Raw genomic sequence first — 21,427 nt, 5'->3', positions numbered from 1 at the left:
GCAAACAGCCAGCCCCTGATTTAATAAGCTGCCTGGGGAGTAACAGAGAGGTGGGAAAGTACTATCAGCTGATAACTGTCCTCCCTGCAAGCCCATCTTTTTCCTCTTATACCCTTGCCAAGGGAAAGCTTGGCTTTTCCTTGTGTTTTGTGTGAATGCGCATGCCGTGTGTGGGAGCGATCCCCTGCCGGCTTCAGCCCACGTGTCTGTGGGCTGCAGCCGTGCTGGGCCGCCTCGTTCTGGGTGTCAGACAGACAGCAGAGGAGAGCCCGCATATGGTGAAGGCAGGCCTGATCTCCAAGCTAAGGAGCATATGCACAGTCCCACACCCACTAATCGTGCACACAAAACGCGCATCTTGCGTCACAGAGAGCACTTCTGCCAAGCAGGAGGATTCCACGGCCCACAGTACTGACAGAATCCCCGTCTCCGTTGTCCTCTCTCTTCTGCACTTCACATGGCCCACATAACACAACAATCACTGTTCACAGCAACTCCAAAAGAGGCATCTTCACACTGCCACAACAAATGGGAACAAAAGTATATCACAAAATTTAACAGAGCAACTGCTGCGCTGCATTTTGACATTTTATTGCTTGCAATGGTTTTGAAAGAATGGGCATGTGGTCTCGGTCAACTCTATGTATGTCAAACAGACGACTGTTTCTAAATTGTTTGAATTTTAACAAATTCAAATATGAGTTTGATCGTTGCCTTCCCCACAGTGACATTTGAACATTTTGCTTCCTGTTGAAAGTTTAGAATACTTTATTGAGAAGATAAACTGAACACTTTGAAAAAGACAATTATTGGATTCCAAGCTAGCTTATTTTGAGTCTTCTTTATGTAGTGTCATTGTCAACATCAAAGAGTTTTATTATAACAATGACCTGGTAGCATTTCCTATGATCTATCCAAAAAGATCTGATTTTTAAAGTTTCTGACCATCTGCTCTGCTGTCAGAAGTTGTGATCAGTTCTAGTCGAGGTGAAAAGCAGCTAATTTCTCAGTGCGCCTCTCATATTTAATACATGATATTCATAAGTCAATATCTGACTGTTTCTCTGGATATGTGTTTTACTCTCAGGAACTATAAGAAAGTTGATCATTGATGACTTTCATGAAGTGTTAAAGTCTCACCTAATTTAGTTGTATTTGTTTTAGCATTATAGTTTGGTATTGAACATGTTTCATATTACTCAAACTTGGATTCTAAAATTTCAATGTGATTCTCACTTAAAAAAAACAACTAATATTAAAAACTGTTTTTTCTAAGTAGATATTTCCACAGTTTAAAGTTAACTAATTCTCATTCTTTTAGAAGAATCTTGGTCACACAAGATTTGGTGTGAACAGCAGGAAAGCTTTCAGGAAAGAACTTCTCAGATGAGGGGAAGCTGTTACACCAATGCACCGTGCAGCTTTAGAAAAGAAACATTTCTTGCATCCCCACCCCTGACTGTGCCACAGTTTCCATGATGAGCCAATAAAGTTCAGCTTTAGTGTACCAGTAAAGTAGATTTTTAGGTGGGAGGGAAGGGACAAAATAAAAGCAAGTGTTTTCTGGAAGCTTTTAGACAATCACAATTATTGCCAGAAGTTCTCTTACAAAAAGTAGTTATGCTTTTGGCAAAATACTCAAATGCAAAAATCAAGGTTTTTGAGGAATCCAAATAGATTTCAGAAGATCAACGTAAGAAGCAAGAGCAAAACCGGTTCTAAACAACTTTAACTTGCAGTTTGGAGAGTTAAATATTGGTTAAGCCCAAGTGTCAGCTGACCTGAAGATGTACCAGCAATTACAAAAATAATTTTACTGTAATCCCAAGCCGAAGAAGGGTCGGTTTTCATCTCATATTGAAGCTATTCTCTTTGAAGGTGCATCAGTTATACTGTAGTTCAGAAGCTGGTCATTATGTGAAATTTGTGGTTTTTGCTTTGTTTTTGTTTGCTATTAGGGCAACAGTGCAGCCTTGGCTCTTGTGTTCCACAAGAGCTGAATAACAGGCATACTTTGGGGTGGCCACAGTGACCCGCAGCTGACACCAATGATTGATCCTTGTGCAGGAATAAGTGCCTGCGCGCAGCTGAGTGCACCAGTCCACTGAAACGCAGCCAGGCGGAAAATTAGAAATCTCTTCATCCCTGGTCCATTTGAAATCCGATATCTCTCGTCTTCCTCTCACGCAGTCACCTTTCCTTGGCCAATAAATCTGTAGTTAAATGATGTGTTTATGTGCATGCACCGAAGGGGCTGGGAGTTGTTTTGTCTTTGAGGGTTAAGAATGTGCATATGCCCAGTAAAACGTCCCGTTCCTCCAAACACCTCATGGTCTACATTTTAAAGGAAATACATTTTTACATGCCGACTTACACTTGAGTGAGCTGCATGCTGTACGACGATGCCAGTTGAATTTCTAACAGTGCATTTGGTCTCCTCTGAATGCTACAAGGCTAAGAACCCTCCACCCTCCCCACCCCCCCAAAAGTTTATTTGTCTTTACATTTTTCCAAAAAGTTTTATAAGATGTTTTTTTTCCTGGTAAATAAAATGTTTGTGTTCTTTTTGGTCAGCAGTGGTGTGCTTCTTAAACTCTCCCATAGATTCCAGTTATGAACACTGACCTTAACTGAGGAAATTGAGAACTGCAGTGATTTAGATATTTTTCTTTGGACTTTGGGACATACTGTAAGTCCTAAAGCATATCCTGGATTTTTGATTTCTAAGTTTTTATTTTTTATTTGTTCTTTAGATTGGTTCAGAATGTGTTGGCTTGTTTGAGTTCTTTCAGATCGTTTCATTTTGTCAGCATGGTTTTGAAGGCTCTACAGGTCTGGAAGTGATCAGAAAATCAAAGTAAAAAATATGATTAATAGCTGGTCATATGTGTATGATTTACCAAAGGATTACTTTTTCACATAGGCTCAGGTTTTTCCCTTTATAAATAAATCATAATTTGCTTGCTTATGTTTCTGATATTAAAATTAGTTTCAATTATCTAAAACAGTTACTAAATGTGTCAAAAAAAAACTAAGCAGGAATATATTTGAAGGAGGGCAAATATTTTATTAAAATACATAACTTGCAAATAGATATTTCCTCTCTAATGTATCATAACTCCTCAGCTTTCACTGTTGATCTGCTTGTATTTCTCCAGGTACATCTGCCCAGGGCAACCCCCTCCTGGCCTCTCTCCCAGTGCCGGGGCGGCCTCTGCAGCCTCAGCTCGACCTTAAACACCTCCTACCCTTCAGACTCAATGGATCCTCACCCCTTAGCCTCTTTCCTAACTTTAATACGGTGAGTTTCATGTCATTAAAACTGAATCTGTGAGCTTAGAATAGAAAAATAAATTAACAAATGCAGCCACTTTAACACTTCTCAGCTGAGCTAAACGTGTATATTAAAGAGTGAATGAATGCAACACTTAATTCTGTCCATCATATTATGATCTGTTTATTTTATAAGTAGGCCTTTTGTTTAGGACCCTTTATTCAAGGGTATCTGCTGTGAAAACTGCTGTTGTCATGACGGCATCTTCATCCACAGATGGGACCCTTACCATCTTAAACGTCAGCAGCAAACCTCTTGGTTTTCATGTACCTCAGCGTGACGCTTACCTTGCCTCTGTGACTGGAATTAAAAGCTTGTGTCTTTGATCCTTTCTCTGCTCTCTATGCCCATTGTCATTTTGTGTGTGCATGCGTGCAGGCACTTCAGAAGTCTTTTGATCCTACTTTAACACCCTTGTTGTGTATTGGGTTCACTGCTTTCATTGCACTTGAGAAAAGGGAAAAAAAATCTGCTCTGTGGTCTATAAATGGAGGATAAGCTGCAGCTTTTACACTCCAGTATGTCTCTTTTTGGAGGCTGGGAAATAAAAACAGTGAGGATACAGACATATGGCTCGTTCTTTACAGCGGAGGACGTGTGGGAGGGGGTGGATGAGACAGACGTTTGCTGCATGACGTTCATGTATGGGGGAGTCACCAACCTGCTTGTGAAAAGTTCAGTCAATTCGTTTGCTCCGTCGCCCACTAATACCCCTTTAGAAAAGCGACTATGCGAGTCGCAAAGGCAGCGTGGTAAACACTTATTCCTCTAACACCCTCATGTATTTATATTAGCAGTGCAAGCTGTGGGCTCAAGTCTCCTGTCAGTGTTTTGTCTGTGTTTCACTTTGGGGAAAATTGCTGGTTCTATTTCCAGTCCATTGCACGTGCCCTGTGGTTCTTTTCAAAATAATTTGTTACAGTCACACTTTGCTGTTTTTGCATTTACTTTTGCTCATTCTGTTAAACAAATAACAGTAATTGTTATGGCAACAGCTACGTTAGAAGAAAAATGCAATTTGAAGTGAAGGAAGTACATTGCCCTGGAACAATATTCACACAGCTTGATTTTTTTTTCACGTCTTACCCACTCATAGTGACAGTTTTTGGAGGGATTTTAGGTGATTGACAAGCATGAAGTGGTGCATGATTGCAAAGTGGATGAAAAATGGTCCATGTTTTTTAAATTTTCATAAAAAAATTCAAAGTGTGGTATGTATTTCAGCACTTTTTTACTCTAATACTCTAAATGTAGAGTAACCAAATTATTTCACATCTTACAAAGACAATGTTGTTGACCTGAAATCACAAGTAGGGAAAGAAGTGCATTACTCAGAAAAATAGCCGTAGTAACTTTGGAGAAGCAGCAGACAACTACGGCTTAGCAGGAGAATCTTTTGACAACACAATAATTAGTTTTGCACTCCTTTATGGCAGAGTTGCACTAAGACCATTTGTTCAAATAGTTTGGTGAAAGAAAAGGCATAAGAAAGCATTCCCTTCTATCAAATATGGTGATGGTAGTGCCATACTGTGGACTTCTTTTGTTTAGCAGGAAAAAGTTGCTCTGCAGAGCTATCCTGAAAGAAAACAGTTTGAAGATGCAAAACTGGAGACTAGAGACTGAAGAACGACCCTTTTTTCTGTTTTTCCTGAAAACATCCATCATCTTCCTTACATTTCAAAACTATTAGCTACTTTATGCCAGTCTTTCTTGTAAAATCCAAATAAAAGTCATACAAGTTTTTATTTTAGTTTCAAATCTTACAAATACAAGTGATTGCTGTGAAAGTAGATATTCCATGAGGAAAACACAGCGACAAATTAGAGCTGGTATGAAGGAGGTAGGTCAGAGAACGTATGGAGCCCTTTTGATGGTGTAACAACATCAACATCATATCACTGTTACTTCAGTGCCAGAACAAGATGATTACCCCCGTTATGCATGGCCTGGCAGTACAGCTGCAGCATTAATCACAGCATCCATTCAGCTCGGAGTGCCAAGTTCTTTTAGTCCTGATAAGGCATTCGTTGCAGCCTGCATTTCCAGAGGGGAAGATGAATGCACCTGTCTTCAAACCCAAATAGTCTCCAGTTACCCTGGTGTCCCTTCTTATACAGTCTCTTCACATCTCTGTCTGCTTCTTTCTCTCAACCTTTACTGAAACCTCAGCACGGACTGAGCTGCCTGGCGCAGGACAAGTCCTGTCTGCGCCTGAATAGCAGGGGAGAGCGAAGCACTGGAACAAAAGAGGCATTTATAGCCGTCGGTTCAGGATGGCTGCAGACAGACAATGGTCACATTCTTCAGTTCCTAAAACAAATATCTGTGAGTGCAGCCTGCCCTGAAGAGCTGGACAGAGGGCAGCAGGACTGGGAGAGCTACATTTCAGTGGTTGTGCTGTAGCTGGTGAGGAGAAAAGAAAAAGTTTATTCCCAGAGGTAGCTTTGAGTCATATAACACAGACCAAAATAGAGCAGCTAAATAGTCTACCCTGGGGAAGACACACACCACCATGGAGGTATCTTTGTCAGGTGTGTTGATAGTGCCTCTCACACCTGGCCCTGAGGAATCCATGGTAAACTGACTCTGTTCTTTACGAGGAAGCAGCTGCTCCGAACACAACACAGCTTTGGAAGGATCTGAGGCAGCATCCGAGTCAATGCTATCAATATAGCAACACTCCTTGATCTCTGGGCAGCTGGGGCTGACAGCAGTGTCACCACGTTGGGTTCAGAGGGCGTGTCGGTGCAACTAAAAGTGAGAACAACCCACTCCTCGGCTATCCTCGCATGCAAGCCAAGGAACAGACAGGGTCAGGCCCTGTGCCAGCTGAGGAAAAGATCCAGTATGATTGTGATACTTTATGCCCGTCTGAAGGGTGTCATGATGGAATCAGCTGTCCTTGTGGATTGTAGATCCTTTAATGAAGCCGTTTGCTTTCTTTGCTGTTCATAATATACCATGAGGGACTTTGTGCAGTCTTTTCACAGGCTGTTAAATGTATATTAGTCTGTTTAAGGCATTTACAATAATACTTTACGATGATTGATAATGAAGTAAATAGACATCTTTTTGAGATTGGTATTAAGAAATTATTCTGAGTATGACTTATTGAAAAAGTCAACATGGATGGAAGACACATTTAAATGTTCACTAAGTCATATTTAGCACAATTCATAGGTGAGAGGAACAAAATGAGATCCTGTCCTAACATTACGCACAACAGGACGAATTTAAAACAACTGAAAATAAACCTTCAACCCAATGCAAAGACTGGCCGGGTTCTGCTAACATGGTTGGGAATGTTTACCTTCCTGGACAGAAGTGCTATTCTGAGGTTCGATCTCATACTCATCATAAACCTTTTTTATGAAGCAGAACCACATAACAAATGAGCTAAAGCAAGAACTTAATTGATGCATTACCAAGAGTTTTTCTGCTACTACAGCAGAACCAAAAGGTGTGACTTCACCTTTTGGTTAAGACAACTGTCTTCTAAGGATTGCTTAGCACATTCAATGTAATCTAAACCCATGAGCATTAGATAAGGAGCAGTTTCACAAATTTGGATCGATTAACATTCAGCATTGGATCCCTTAAATTAAAAAATGGTTAACCTACACAACTCCTTGTTTTGTCTCGCATGAAAGAATGTCATGCAGCTACAGAGAGCTTTCGTGTAAACAAAATGATACAATAATAGCCTGGAAGGTCACAAACATATGTTGTTTTGAGTAGTCATTTGTATTTTGAGAAAGGTGCTTTATTTTGGCTGAACTGAAAGTCGTGTTATGGCTAAATCACAATATCTAGCTAACCAGATAAAATAGTGATATATAAAAATACTTCCAAATTACTTATTAAAATTTATTGCATAATCCACAAGGTTTCAGGTGTGAATAAATATTACCTAATCAGTGCCACTAATTGTTTTGTCAATAAATTCTGAGATTCTAGATCAATAAATATACATGGATTAAAGCCTGAATGTAGAGCTTTGGAAACCTCATGTTTAGCTTGCACGTATCTGTTGTTTTCGTGACATTTTTTATATAGAGCAACCTTAAACAAACCTTAAATTGAAGGCTATTGTTACATTGGGAAGAGACATAACATTGCATTGTACTAAAAATATCCAGGTAAAATAAAATGTGTCTCTTTCTAAGGATTTCTAATCAAAATTCAGCAACAGTAACAATGCTTTTTGTTGTGTGGCTGAAAAATGCATTTAATATCAAGAAAAGCCTATCATACACAGTCACTGCAAAGAAACTGAGGTATTCAGCTTATATCAAATAGCGGCAGCATGCTGATTAACAAAGAAAAGTTATTATACGTTCCAGATTTATGCCTTTAAACCTACTCAGCTGTCACCAAGGGAACATCTCGGCATGATCCCTATTCTTTATTTTATCCCTATTTTTTCATGATGATGGGACGTGATGTGAGGATCTTTTTCTCTTTATGCACTTTGGCTGCATGCAGGGTAACCCCAAGGGAGAGAAATCTTTTGATCCTAACATTACTTTATGGCTGATGTTCAGCGCGTTCCAGGAGTTACACTGTGTTAGGTTTCTGCGATCTGAAAGCAGATTTTGAAAGAATATGAACCTGTCAGATGAATTTGGTTTACTCATTAGTTAAAAATTAGTATGTCAGAAGTTTTAAGACTGAGACAAAATTGTTCAGCACAAACCTACAAAAGCTGAGTTTCAGGCAACTGAAGCAAAAAGCCAAAACTGGTCAATGTAGACACTTCATACAGAGGGAGTTTAAACTACCTTAATCAGCTGGAATTAACTGAGAAAGTGGAAAGTGAGGAATTTTAATTTCTGCTCTGCTCTGCTAAGCATGCATACATTTAAAATGAAATATAACCGATCTATCCAGACTTGAATAAGAAAGAACAAAGGACCAGCAGTCTTTGCTTAGATATTTTTTGGTTTCCATTACCAAACACAATCATTAGACGTGAGACCACAAAAACTTTTTGTGAATGGAGTTGTTTTGCCATTAAGAATTGAGATACCTGCAACAGTAAATTAAGTGCATAACTTCCAGTCATTAGGAGGCATGTATGATGCAATCCCAGATGTCTGCATTAAGGGAAGGCAGAAGCAGCAGAAGGGGAAAGTGTTTTCACCTGTTCAACAGCAGCAACATTTTATATACAACTCCCAGTTGAGTCTTGTAAAGCTTTCTTTTAGAAAGTGATAATTGCACCAGACATCATCATCCAACAAACTTAGCTTACCAGTTTTACATGTGCAGCCCTTTAACATACAGTGCAAATCTGCACACTCCTAATGTTAATTATATTCTTCCATAAAAGAAATACTAAGGCCAACTTTTTGTGTTTAAAAGTGTTGACTACAGTAATGTTCTAAAGTTATAAATCACTAAAGGCTTAATTCAATGATGATGCATCACACTTTAATCCAGACTCACTAAGCTAAATTTCAAACTATGTCCAAAGTTTGGCTTGAGACCTGACCACAACTCTGAAATGAGGCAAATATCCCCTTCAGCACCAGCAAACCTGACTGCAGCCATTTATTGATATTGGCATTTATTGGTACATCAATTGATGTGGACAAAAGATTCACAACACTCTTGTAAAAGACATTTTTAATCTTGAGGAGGTTATTTTTTATCCTGATTAGATAAATGTTGAATATTCAGACTTTTTTGTTCACTTTTTAAAATATTGGATGTTTAGTTATTCTTTTTTTTAGGAAAATGGATGAATATAATCACTGTTAGTAGTGTTAAGTGCAGACTATTATTATGTTTCATTGTGTCATTATCCAATAACTTCACTGATTTCACATCATGACAAACCCAGTAAAGCCTCTAGAAAAATAATTATTGTAAAATGAATTAACTTTATGGTCATTTTTACTGAAGTGTTAGTAAAATTATTTATTCCTTAGAGCAAAATTAATAAATACTTTATGTATTCTATTTATTGTATACATATTTAATGAGTATTAGCAATATTTGCTTTGCAGAGATTGATTTTGCATCGTCTGCTGCTGTGTTTTAGACTCTGTAAATGTGCAGCCCCTTGGCTTGACAAGAACATGCTGCTTGTGTTGATCTTTGCTGTCTGTGTCTCAGATGGACCCTGTCCAGAAGGCAGTGATTAACCACACGTTTGGGGTCCCTCAGCCCCTCAAGAAGAAACAGATCATCTCCTGCAACATCTGCCACCTGCGCTTTAACTCAACGGTAAGAAAAGATTATTTTTTTCTGTATGAGGAAGATGGGGGAAGTGTAGCAATAAAAGGAAGAAAGAGACATCATGCTTTTTGACTGCATAATGTGCACTGACTGTATCACCTTTAGTGAGTAATGGGTCTACCTCAAGAGAAAATTGTACTTTGGAATAGTAATATTTTTCTTGAATGTTGGTTTTCACTGGAAAAAGAATGTTTCTATGATATGCCAAAGAATCATGGAAAACACTAAGAACATCTAAGGAGTCATTGCTGCAATGTAAACATTGCTGTTTTGCGTTGTTGTTGTGTCTTGTTTTTTTAATGAAACTTTGCAAAGATGCAAAAAATGTTTTGCTGTCATGTTCTTTAAAAAACGTAGCTTTCGCCTCCGACATTTGCAGATATGCTTTACTCCTTTAATACTGTAATTGTCCACTAATAATCCTTAAACCTAACACTAAATTCTGTGAGCATTGAACTGCCTGACATTAAGCTGAATTTTGTTGGATGTCCACTCCTTGGAAGATGGGAAACTACATTGGGTATAGTAGGATTCTACTATTTGGAATAATCTTTCTCACTGTTAAATAATGGAATTCAGTTAAACTGGAAATTGTTATATGACTCTTTCTTTACTAAAGAGGAGGAATAATTGTTTCTCTAGTGCCGTTGCTGACGTTTTTTCTTTTCCATTGCAGAACAATGTAACCTGGAACTCCAGACTATCAAAATTCTTTCTTTGACAGACTTGTTCAAATCAGTCAAGTACATTTTATTTGCATCATCTGGCTGCTACCTTCCATTCTCAATTTTATGCATTTTCTTTTTTTTTTTTATTGTTTCAAACTGAATTGTGGTTTGCTGGAGCCTTGATTAGGTCAAAAAGGCCTTATATAAGTAGCGTGGGGTTTTTGGTTTTGTTCTTGTGTGTACATTTTTGTTCCGTTTTCATTTTATGTGTGTTGGTGACAGTTGTGTTGGCGAGAAGGCTTAGATTGCAGCCTAGATTCCATTTATCAGCAAAGTGCAAAAGAAACAATCAGCAGCCACAGCAGGAAGCGGATTTCTCAGCTGCTCTATCCATCCTTTGCATAGCACATGTATTGTATATATGGAAACAGTCAAATTAAAAAGCAGTAAACAGTGTAGAAAGATGTCTTCAATCTAGATGAAGCTAAAATGTGAAAACAGCCACACTGTTTCATTTGGACTGAGAAAGGGGAATAAGATGTAGGCATCTTTTTCCCCTTTCCCAGACTCTATTTTATGCACACTTAAAGAAAAATGTCAAGTTGACTATAACTTTATTAGTGACTTGAAGAATACTACATAAACCTCTCCAGAGTTTTATGTAGATGCATTTTAAGCTTTACTTGATGCACGATGTTCTAAGAGAAAATTGCCTGGGTGACGCAGCTTTTAAGTGTTAGTCTGATTTAACGAGCTGTTCGTAGCAGCAATTTGTGACATTTAAAGTTATCTTATTAGAAAACATACAAACCATGTTTTTATCAGCATAACTCCAATTAAAACTCATAACTATTGTTACCCCTGACCTGTCTGGTGTGTTCTTTAGTTGTGGTGATATGTTTGACAGTGTTTTCTAGCAAATCCCCATGACCTTCATACAACAGTTTTATTTTAAACAACACATTGTTAGACTCTGTACAGTGAATATGTGACTTTTGAAAGCAATCAGTTGAATTGGGTTTTTATTGTGTTCATTTAAATGACATGAACACATATGGGGTGAAAAATTCCACTAAATACCTTTAACTTTGTGGTTGTGTCAAAATGTAAAAAAAAATAATAATAATTAGGATAGATACTTTTGCAGTACAAGTTTATTTACAGTACATCAGTGCTCATTGCTTTGTGCATAGATCATTTATCTTTTTTTGAAAGCCTTTTCTTGATATATTTTTCTAATGATCACTTCCCCCTCTCTTTTGGGTATCTTATATCCATGTGGGACCTACTTGAAATATGGGTTCAAGATACTGATGATCTTCCTCTCTCTATATATCTATATATTTTATTCCTCAATATAAAATCTGGTGTCTCGCTGATTAACCAAAGCAGCTGGCAGTACAGTTTAACTTCTATGTCTGTCTATTTTCCACTAGGGACTGGACTCAGAGGCTCTTTAAGCGAATGGAATGGAACTAGCTTTACACCCACTCAGTTTATATATGTCCACACGATGTGTACATCCCCCCACCCCCGTTTCCTTTCATCCCAGGGATTTCTTGATCACTGGACAATCTGGAATCCTTTTGATGAGCAGCACATCCTCTTGTAGTTCCTCTTGACTGAGCCGCAGCTCATTTCACGCCTTGTCCTTCTGCCTCCTTTGAGACCCAATTTCGATGGCTGCCAGTGAGGAGGCTGAACTATTCACAACAGGCTGTGGAGTCAGATGACATGCTTATGTATTTTTGTCTGAGTTGGTTTCTCTGAGCTAATGCTACCTGCGCAGTTATCAGTCGTATTGGTAACTCTCAGATGATCAGATTTACTGGCATTTTGCTCCAAGTGAGAAAAGTCTTGATGAATTTGCCTGTCTGTTAAGTTTTTCTGGATGTTTTCATTTGATCACAGAATGTCTCCTCTTTCTTTTTAGTTGCTGCTGAAATAGTAAACCACTGCCAATATGATACTACCCAGAGGTCAAAATATGCAAAACTGAACTCATGCTAAATCCACTTTCGTTCCTACATTCCACACTCTGAATCCTTAGAAGTGGGGAAAATACTCACCTTATTTGGCATTTTGTGTTGTTTGTAGTGATTTTAAAGATTTTCTCCCAAGCGTGTAACTCTTTAAGTCCAGACTGATGTTCTGTTCACACCAGTGGCTGATGAGTGCGGATCCCCAGAGGTTGTCTTAGCTTTTAATGAGCGATCTGTGCATCGATTTCTTTGCTATTTTTATGTATCATTGCTTTGTGTAACATTGTGGCTTTTGTCCTCCAATTGAACAGGGTCACGAGAGTGATGAAAATGGAAAAGTAAATTGCCATCCACTCAAAAGGAAATTTGCATGCTTTTATTGCTGCAGTCTAGTCAGTCAGAATGTGTTTTGAGTCTGATTTGTGTTTGTGTGCTTATGAGGGCCTTAAATGTGTGTAACATTAGTATGTATTGCCAAGTGTGTCTGGGTTTTGCAGAGGCTGACTCTCACGGTGCACATTAATAGGGTAGTTGTAGAGATGGAATCCTCTCTCTTGTTGCATATTACACATGCAATTATACCTCTGGCCTCCCAGTGTGCCAGCTCTGTTATCAGGTGGAAACAGACTCTCCTTCTTGCAGCCTCCGGATGCCTGTGAGAGAGAATTTTTGGGCAAGAGCATTTGAACATTTCTTGCACACAGGCTCTGGTCTTTGCAGCAGATGTGGCACTAGGTCCTCTATGCTTCTTCCCTCTAACATGTCTTTTTCTTCTTTTCCATTTTCCCACAGAACCAAGCAGAGGCCCACTATAAAGGCCACAAACACGCCCGGAAACTCAAAGCCATGGAGGCCCAGAAGAACAGGCAGCGACGAGGTGGAGAGACCTCAACAACAGGGAAGGAGCGGGAGCGGGAGAGGGAGCGGGAGCGGGACCGAGAACGAGACCGAAACAAGATGACCCCTTCTGATGCAGCTCTTCCAGCACCTATAGATACAAGCTTAGTAAAAGAAACAAGTAGGTACACAGACAGAAAGTGAGAAATGTAAGAAAGTCAAGCCTGAGACTGGACTTAATTTCTCTGCCCTCTTTAAATTATGAATGAACTCTAACATGTTTTCTTCCCTTCTTTTATTTTAAACCCACCCGGTAGCCCTCAAATTAGAGGCAGACTTTTAAAATACATTTGGTGTACTTTATCTTTTATAATTCCTTCTTCAAAGCACTTTTTAAAAGCTTATCAAGTCTGGGTTGCTCTAATTTGTAATTGGCAAGACTTACACAGAAAATAAGAAGCAACTGCAAAAGCACAACTCCTTCTGTTTTTCTGTATCGATCTCAAAGCTAAGATGAAATTATTTTATGGTTTTAGTATACCAGCTGAAATATATGGATATATATATATTTAAAAAACAGAATGCTAATTCAAAAATGAGTCTGCAACTACAAACCTTTCTAGGTTTTCTCTAATTGTTGATAATGCCTCGCTCGAAGTTCCAAAGCATTAGGAAAATCTTTCTGGTCATTTCCGGACTGAAAGTTGTCAACGATTTTATTTTCTCATCTATTCTTGATTTTATTGTTTTGTTTTTGTCTAGATCAGGGTCTGGTGTATTTTTCTTTGAATTACACCAAAGAGAAATACACCAGGCATATTGCCAGACAGGTTCCATTTAAGTGATTTCTTGACTCTAAAGGTCTTTCGATGATCCAGCCCTGGTGTGTCTAATGAAACTGAACACAAGCATTGTGGTTCAGTTTCTGATGATCTAATTAAGGGAGCAGTTACTCTGGTTTCCTTGTCTAATATTAAAAGTATTAATAGTTATACTAGTGATGAATGGTGCTATGCAATCAACTGTCAGACTCTAAATTATACATTGTAGTAAGCTGAAGGGCTTCATCACTTAAACTTGAAAATGTTAACAGGTGAAGTGACAGTAGCAGAACGTTTTGGCTAAAAGCTGCTATGAAACTACTGTCACTCTAAGGAAGCTACACAAAAGATATTGGCATGGAGTTACCAAACTCCATGCCAATGGAACTTAGTTTTAGCAAGAACTTAGTTTTAGATATTATGGAATTGGTACCTATTTTCCAGATTCCTAATAGTTAGTTGCCGTGGTTATCTTTTCAAAGTCTCTCATCAGAAGTTTAGCTGCAACATTATTTAAATGATGGCGTTAGGTGCAGAGCAAGATATGACATCAAACTTTGGATTTGACTGCATATTTTTAGTTATTCTGTTGGAAGATTTGTATGAAAAGCATTGAAGGCCATGCTTAACTTAAACTCCATTGAACTGTTATCAATTGGATAAGGATGGGATATGTAGAAGAAAGTTAATAAACTTTCATTCTAAGTAAAATACTTATGAGTTCACTGCTCTCAGCCTTGTGTCTAATGTTAGGTTCCAAAGTTTTCAGACTGCAAGAACGTAAACAACCAGGCTTGCTGTGATCGATTGGACTCTCTCTGTTCTTTGTTACCCCATTTTTTTCTTGATTTCAATTTCTCTCTTCTATTTCCATTACTCTCTTCTGCTCCCCCCTATTGAAGTTGGAATGAGAGGATGGTGACAGGACCAGAATTGGTATGTTTGAGCACAATAACGGCACAAAGTGCTGAATGAGCCATGACGGAGCAGAGCAGTGCAGAGGGGTTTCGTTTTAATGGGCTGTCAAAAAAAAAAACTAAAGCTGAACAATATCAAAGACACTCATCTACTTCTACAAAAAAGTTCAGCTGTTTGTACTTTAGTGGTGCCAATACAGATATCTAGTGCTTTATGAAGGAAATGTGGTTCTTTCCGTTTTCAACAAGAAAAATAAATGTGAACTTTTCCACTGCAGACAGCTGCACCTTGACTTCTAAGAACCTGAATTGTTTCTTTGGCATTTTGACTGCTACGTAAACCCCATTAGGTTCTCATATTGCACTTGTCTGGATCCAGACTTTTCATTTATCATTCTGAAGCAAGGGGACTGTGCCAGAGCTATAGCAGTTTTTTCCCTTCTTATTTCCTCTACCGTTTTAAGTTCCTTGTCTCAGAGAAGATCTCTAGCTATGCAGAGTTTTTAAATGCAGACATAATATCTGAAAAAAGAGAAATATAAAGGTACTCATAGAGAGGACTGTTTATCCTCCAGACAGGGTAGTTTAGAAATGGACACACACATTCACAAATTTTCCCCTTGAGTGCCAATAGTCTCCTTCAGAAAGGAGAAATCAGACAAAAGACCCAGAGCCTGATAACACTCTCATCAAATATAATTTTAATATTCTGCTGTTCCAAAGGCCCTGAAAGAGGAAAGCTCGGTAGAGGCGAAACGAGACAAGATGAGTGGAAAATGTAAGATAAGATGAAATGAATGAGAGAGAGCGAGGGAGAGAGAAATGAATAAGAAAGGGAAAGCACGAAAGAAGTAGATAAGTCATAGCTAATTTTTATGCTGTGAATAATTTTGCAGTTCCAAGGCAATTTTGTGCCAAAGAACATTCTTTAATAAACCCAATTGTGCAACTGGCCTGATGTGAAATTGAAATGCACCAGAGTGAGCCAGTGCTGGCATCCCACACAATGCCAAACTGGGATGGAAAAGCGTTCCAAATTAATACTTGATGAAATGAATTACATCTGCCATGAAAAATAAAAGCTGCCGGGGAGCTTTGAGAAGCTAATGTCCAGAGTGTCTGTTCTCGGGAACCAATAAGATCCCCATCAGTGGCTCACTGAAGTATGCGCAGTGTCTGACTCAGAACAAAACAAAATATTCCTCTAGACCCACAAGGTCAGCCTCTTGGGTGCGATGGAAATACCTACTGAATAAAATGAACACAATGGGCAGCTTCTTTTTATAAATGACTGTTTTATTGAAAGGGAATAAATGGGATTAAATATTTTATTTCTCCTGCACATGACCGAAATAGTAAAATAACAGCTGCTCCTCATTTAACTTCCCTTTGTTATTTTTTTTAGAAACATTTCATATCCATACTCACAGCCTTTCGATGGAGAGTTTTCCTGTTGTTCCAAACTTCATCTTGGGATAATAACTGCAGTAAATATTTGTTTAAACATGTTTTTGCAATCAATGGATACAACTACAGAAAATTACTTAAATGTACTATTTCTTATCATTTTCGCTGTGAATTATTGGCAGTTGGTTTTAAAGACGAAGATTATGCAAAATTGAAAAAAACCAACAAACGGTGGCATTCACAATTATAACCCTCTTTTGTTATACTTATCCTATAACATTTTCCAAGTATGAAATATGCAGATACATGGAAATTGTACTAATTCTCCTCGGACACTCTTTCCAGATCATCCAGAGTCCAGCATCCGCCTTATTCTCTCTTCTCTTCAACTCAGCACCCAGTTTTAGCATAAGATTTAATACTGTCAACTGCAATGACCTCCAAGTTCATTTTTCGTCTATTAAACCATTTCACTGATGATTTAATTATATTTTCTGGATCATTACTCATTCATTTTAGCTTTCTGGCAGTGACTACAGCATTTTAATGTAAAATGTCCTGGTGGCTAAAAGAGTTTTAATTGCTATCTATTCTAACATGTTTTCCAGCTCCCTAGAAAGAGAAACAGTCCCGCAACATCACTGATCCTCCACAGAGCAAAAGAATATAAAAAACACTGCTGCATTGCCCCATTTGTTTAAAAATTATTATGCAATTTGTACTCATTTCTAACTTCAATAAGTCATTTCACATATGCTAACATATGTAGTCTCTCAAATACTTCCCAATCACATTTGAGTTTAATCTGTATTTTATCATATCGAGCACAACAAGTCATCCATCTGGGAAAGAGAACAAGGGGATAAACAGAAATGAACTTTCTAGTCACACAAAGAGACAGATCGATTCTTATATAGCATGCCTCAGACTAACAAAGGACAGCCGTCTACCAAGTGTAAGAGTGCCAAGCTGGCGCCAGGAGACTGAGAGCCACCATCAATCATGACAAGCATCAATCACCCCCGGCTTTGATTGACTCCGCCACTGAAGTCATCTTTTGCAGGGACTCTGTCTGTCACCGCGGTAATGATGATCTAAAGCAAGGATTTTTCCCCTGGGAATTTGTTTATGTTCGGAGGCTGCCTCGGATCAGTTATCGCCTACTAAATCAAGCGCTCAGTGTCTTGAGTGTAGAGGCAAGCGTGTGTATAATGAGTCCAATTTTCGTTAGGTGTCTGTCTGTGCTTTAAGTTCTTAGCCGATCACTCTGCTGGCTGGTAATCTCTCAAGATGTTTACACCCATAGAAACATATTCAGATGGACTGTTGAAAACATAAATCAAATTATTCTCATGTAAAAGTTACTCATGATTGCTTGTACAACATCGATCCAGATGCTCTGTAATCGATGGTGTCTACTTCTATTCCTCAGAGGGCCAGCTGCCAATGGACTGGTCTTGGCCTGACAGTTCTGACAGTTCTCTCCTTTGTCTTCACAATTATATCAATACTTAAAGGACATATAGTGCATCTGAAAGACCGAAATTATGCAAGACTACCAGAGTCACGCAATTGATAAAGTAGGTTAAAAAAAAAAAAAAAGAATTATGTACTCTGTTCTTACTAGCAATGCACTAGCACAATGACCCTGTAAAAGCTCTCTTTTACAGGGCTTTTATTCCTAGCTATTTGAAATAAAGCATTGTGGATAAAAAGAGAATAAAGTAAAATTCTGCATATTTGTTCTCCTTAAATATGATTAATCTGAAAGTAAAAATGTTCAACTCCCAGCAGGAAATAAAGATCTTCATGCCAGCCTCTACCCATGAATTTTCAGAGTCCCACCAACCTCTATGTCTTCCTCTGTGAGGTTCCTACTAAACCCACTGATCAGTATCATTTCCCACCACAGACCTCTCAGGTGGCCCTGTATTTCACAGATCATTCCTACCTCCAGCCCTTCCCCCCTACCTCTGGAAAAGCGCTCCAATCCCTCAAGGGTCACACTCATTACAGCACGGGGAACGTCTAATCTTGCTCATATAGTTTCTTTTACCTGGAAAGGAATGAAAAAGGAAGACCCTTATCTCCAATGATGAATTTACTCTAAAACATAAAAGGGAAAATCAATGGAGCATGGTTGCTCTCAGGTCGGCTGTATGGGTGTGTGTGTGGGAGGGGGCGTGCGTGCATGTGTGTGTTAAGCTCACTAAATGAAATGGAGATATTCAGTGAGCATAGCACTCAGTGCTCTGGGGTGAAGTGTCTTTGATTCCCATGGGAAGACAACAGAGGTGAAGGGGGAATGGTAATGGAACTGGAGTGACTTATCGGCGAGACCCAGAAGCTGATGGGTTTGTTTATATTGACTAAAACTCAAGATCCACTTGATATTTGAAGAGTAAATGTGAAGAGGAAAGGTGCAAAAGAAGAATGAAAAGAATGGCTTGTGGCAAATACTTTAATAAACCAAAAAAAGTTCATGAATTATTAATGTGGCATAAAGTAGTACTAATGGGGATCCTAACCCCAACGCATTAAGATGTTTCATTCCCCATATTGAGGAGTCTTTAGCCAATAGTGTCTCCTGAGTGTCTCAGACTGATACCTGATTCAATTGTTGTAGTTTCCCTAAAATCAATTACTTTCATGTGGTAGAAAGCTCAGTGGCATTACAATGCAGTAAAATTCATCCAGTGCTATATGGGACTGTCAGATCGCTGTTCTGTCCAGGGAGCTTCTTTTGATTAATAAAATTTTAATTGAATGATGAAAATATTACTTTCATCTGCCTGTTGTCGTGTGTGGAATACAATGGCTGTTCTTTCTGCCCATCCATTCAGCCTATCTGTTTTGATATGAATTGTTGATAATTCAGCTCATAGCTGTCAGTGCAGGTCGACTTAATTGAACAGAAAAACCAAAACAAAAGTTGTTCTAAGTTGCTTAAACTTAGAACTGTGCTTTGAATTTAGTAAAATTTAATGACTAGTGTCTCTGCTACACAATATACTGCAAACTCAAATTGATCATATTGTTGTAATGTATGAAAAACAATTCATTAGGGATTCACTGGATCAACAAAATTAACTTTTAACATAGTATCACATAGTATCACATGGTTGGGTGCATGGCTGCTACACTGATTCTTAGTACTGTTTCTTCAGGGACTCCCTGGACTGATCGTTTAAAAATAATCTTAATATTTAAGATCAGATATGGACGTATCGAATGTGGAGTTAGCTTATGGAATTTTAATGTTTGTTTTGTATTGGAATCAAAATATTCAGAGAACTGTAGAGGTTTGTGAGTATTTCCTTTAACATATTAGAAAACTACAAAGACAATTGCGAACTATATGTGATGAATGTCTTAGGAGTAAGGCCAAGAAGGTTATTAATGATCCTTTATACACTCTTCACAATGACGTTTTGACATGACCTTCAGGGAGACTTCATAGAGAATACCAGCGCCAACCAGAAATATTCATTCTGATTTCTTTGTGTCGAATGCAATTAAAAAGTAAACAGAAAAAGGTTTACCCACTGAGAAATTATTTATTTTCTACATGAGTAAGTAAGGATGATAACCTTGAAATATATGTTTTGAAGCTGTAAATCATTTAACACATAATGTATTTATGCATGGCTCACATATATTTGTTTCATACTAGGGCATATTTGATAAGGGTTTTTTTTTTAATTTCTAAAGTAATCTGTGAATCTGCAAATTCATTCTTTGGTCCTATAAATTCCTATATGTGTGGGCAATAAATTGTACATATTTGCATGTGTTTTTTATCGAACAGTCAAAAAATACTGGACTGACAATAAAGCTAATAAAGCAGACAAAGTGTGAAAGAAAAGCTCTGGAAGTCCTTCAAAATCTATAAAGAAATATTGCTCAGGATCACTTTTTAAATGGTTTGTTTATTTCAGCTATTTTTTTCTTCTGCTCACATACCAACAGCAACACAAATAAAATAACAGATTGCATTTCTACACCTTTGATCTGGCCTTATGGCCTTAATTTAAAATAAAGTACACCAGCCTCGAAGTGAAAAGTGCCAGTATTTACAAGGTTAGTCCTATTCTGAACATCCAGTTTGCCGATATTCACCTTTTCTTTTCTACTTCTCTGCAGGTCTTCAGTTTGATCTGGAACCAAGTATCCTGGAGGGAAAACTGGAAGAGAGTCCCAGGAGCTCGGTCATGCTGACACCGGTGTCTGAGGTTTCCTCTGTGGAGCTGGTCACGCTTTCCCCTCCTCAGATTTCGCCTTCCTCTCAGCTCTCTGAGACGGCGTCAGACACCAGCACTCCGGAGGGTGCAGAGGCCGCCGAGGCCACAGAGGCCACTGAGGCTATGTGTCTGACCGGCGAGTCAAGTAATGTTGCAGACCCTTCTATCACACCAGGGGAGCCTTGCATGGATGACAACAAAGACCCCAAGAAGAGCAAAGCTCACCTCCACTGTCCTGTCTGTAAAGTCACAGTCAACTCCACCTCCCAACTCGAAGCACATAACAGCGGTATGGTCAACTTGTGACCCTGATTTGTACACATTTCTTCATGTTTTGAAAAGCCACTTACATTTGCCATTGAAATTTCTTGAAGCGAAAGGCTTTGGATAACAAAGAGCCTGTCAAATTTATGTTTTTTTTTTTCTTTTTTTCCATCAGGAACTAAGCACAAATTGATGCTGGAAGGTCACAGTGTTCTGCCGCGCCGTAGGGGGAAAGTAGTGGCAGCTCGAGCTGGCTGCAAGAGTAAGCGACTGGGGAGCAAAGGCAGCGTCGGGGTGCCTAGCAAGAACTTCCAGTGTGAAGTCTGTGAAATATTTGTGAACTCTGAAACCCAACTTAGCCAGGTAAAGATTAAATTGCAGTTCATATATGTTTAAACCTTTGAGCAATATTTTTTTGTTTTTTAATTCAGGAGTTTGTTGCATATGGGGCCACATCTACTGACCAGTCTGGGTTCCCTTTCAGCTTCGTAATGCAGTGTGCCAAACGCAAAAGTGGTTTGTCAAACGGTTGATGAGCACAATACCTTTAGGAGTCTACTGGACTCTGGCTTGCTTTGGCAGCAAAACCGACCAAAACACCATTAGGAAGATAGTCTGCTGAGCATAAGTAATACTCTGGACTTCCAAGCTTTTTTATTCTTTTGAAATATAAAATGAAGGTGTATAAAGGGATTGGGAGAAGTCCTACA

General features: G+C 38.6%; 1 protein-coding gene across 4 annotated transcripts in view; it reads left to right on the top strand.

The window, feature by feature from the left end:
* Positions 1 to 21,427, top strand: part of znf385c (zinc finger protein 385C) — a 135,756-nt gene that overhangs the window by 105,931 nt on the left and 8,398 nt on the right. For all 4 annotated transcript variants that reach the window (XM_028041622.1, XM_028041623.1, XM_028041621.1 and 1 more), the window contains exons 4-8: positions 3,159 to 3,301; positions 9,458 to 9,568; positions 13,023 to 13,248; positions 20,356 to 20,742; positions 20,893 to 21,080. In XM_028041622.1, the coding sequence (XP_027897423.1) occupies positions 3,159 to 3,301; positions 9,458 to 9,568; positions 13,023 to 13,248; positions 20,356 to 20,742; positions 20,893 to 21,080 (1,055 nt within the window). The remainder of the gene's footprint in view (positions 1 to 3,158; positions 3,302 to 9,457; positions 9,569 to 13,022; positions 13,249 to 20,355; positions 20,743 to 20,892; positions 21,081 to 21,427) is intronic.

The sequence above is a fragment of the Xiphophorus couchianus genome, chromosome 16 (genome assembly GCF_001444195.1).
Source record: "Xiphophorus couchianus chromosome 16, X_couchianus-1.0, whole genome shotgun sequence".
Classification (NCBI taxonomy): domain Eukaryota; kingdom Metazoa; phylum Chordata; class Actinopteri; order Cyprinodontiformes; family Poeciliidae; genus Xiphophorus; species Xiphophorus couchianus.
Note: the sequence above shows the minus strand (reverse complement) of the source record. Positions and strands in the feature narration are given on the sequence as shown.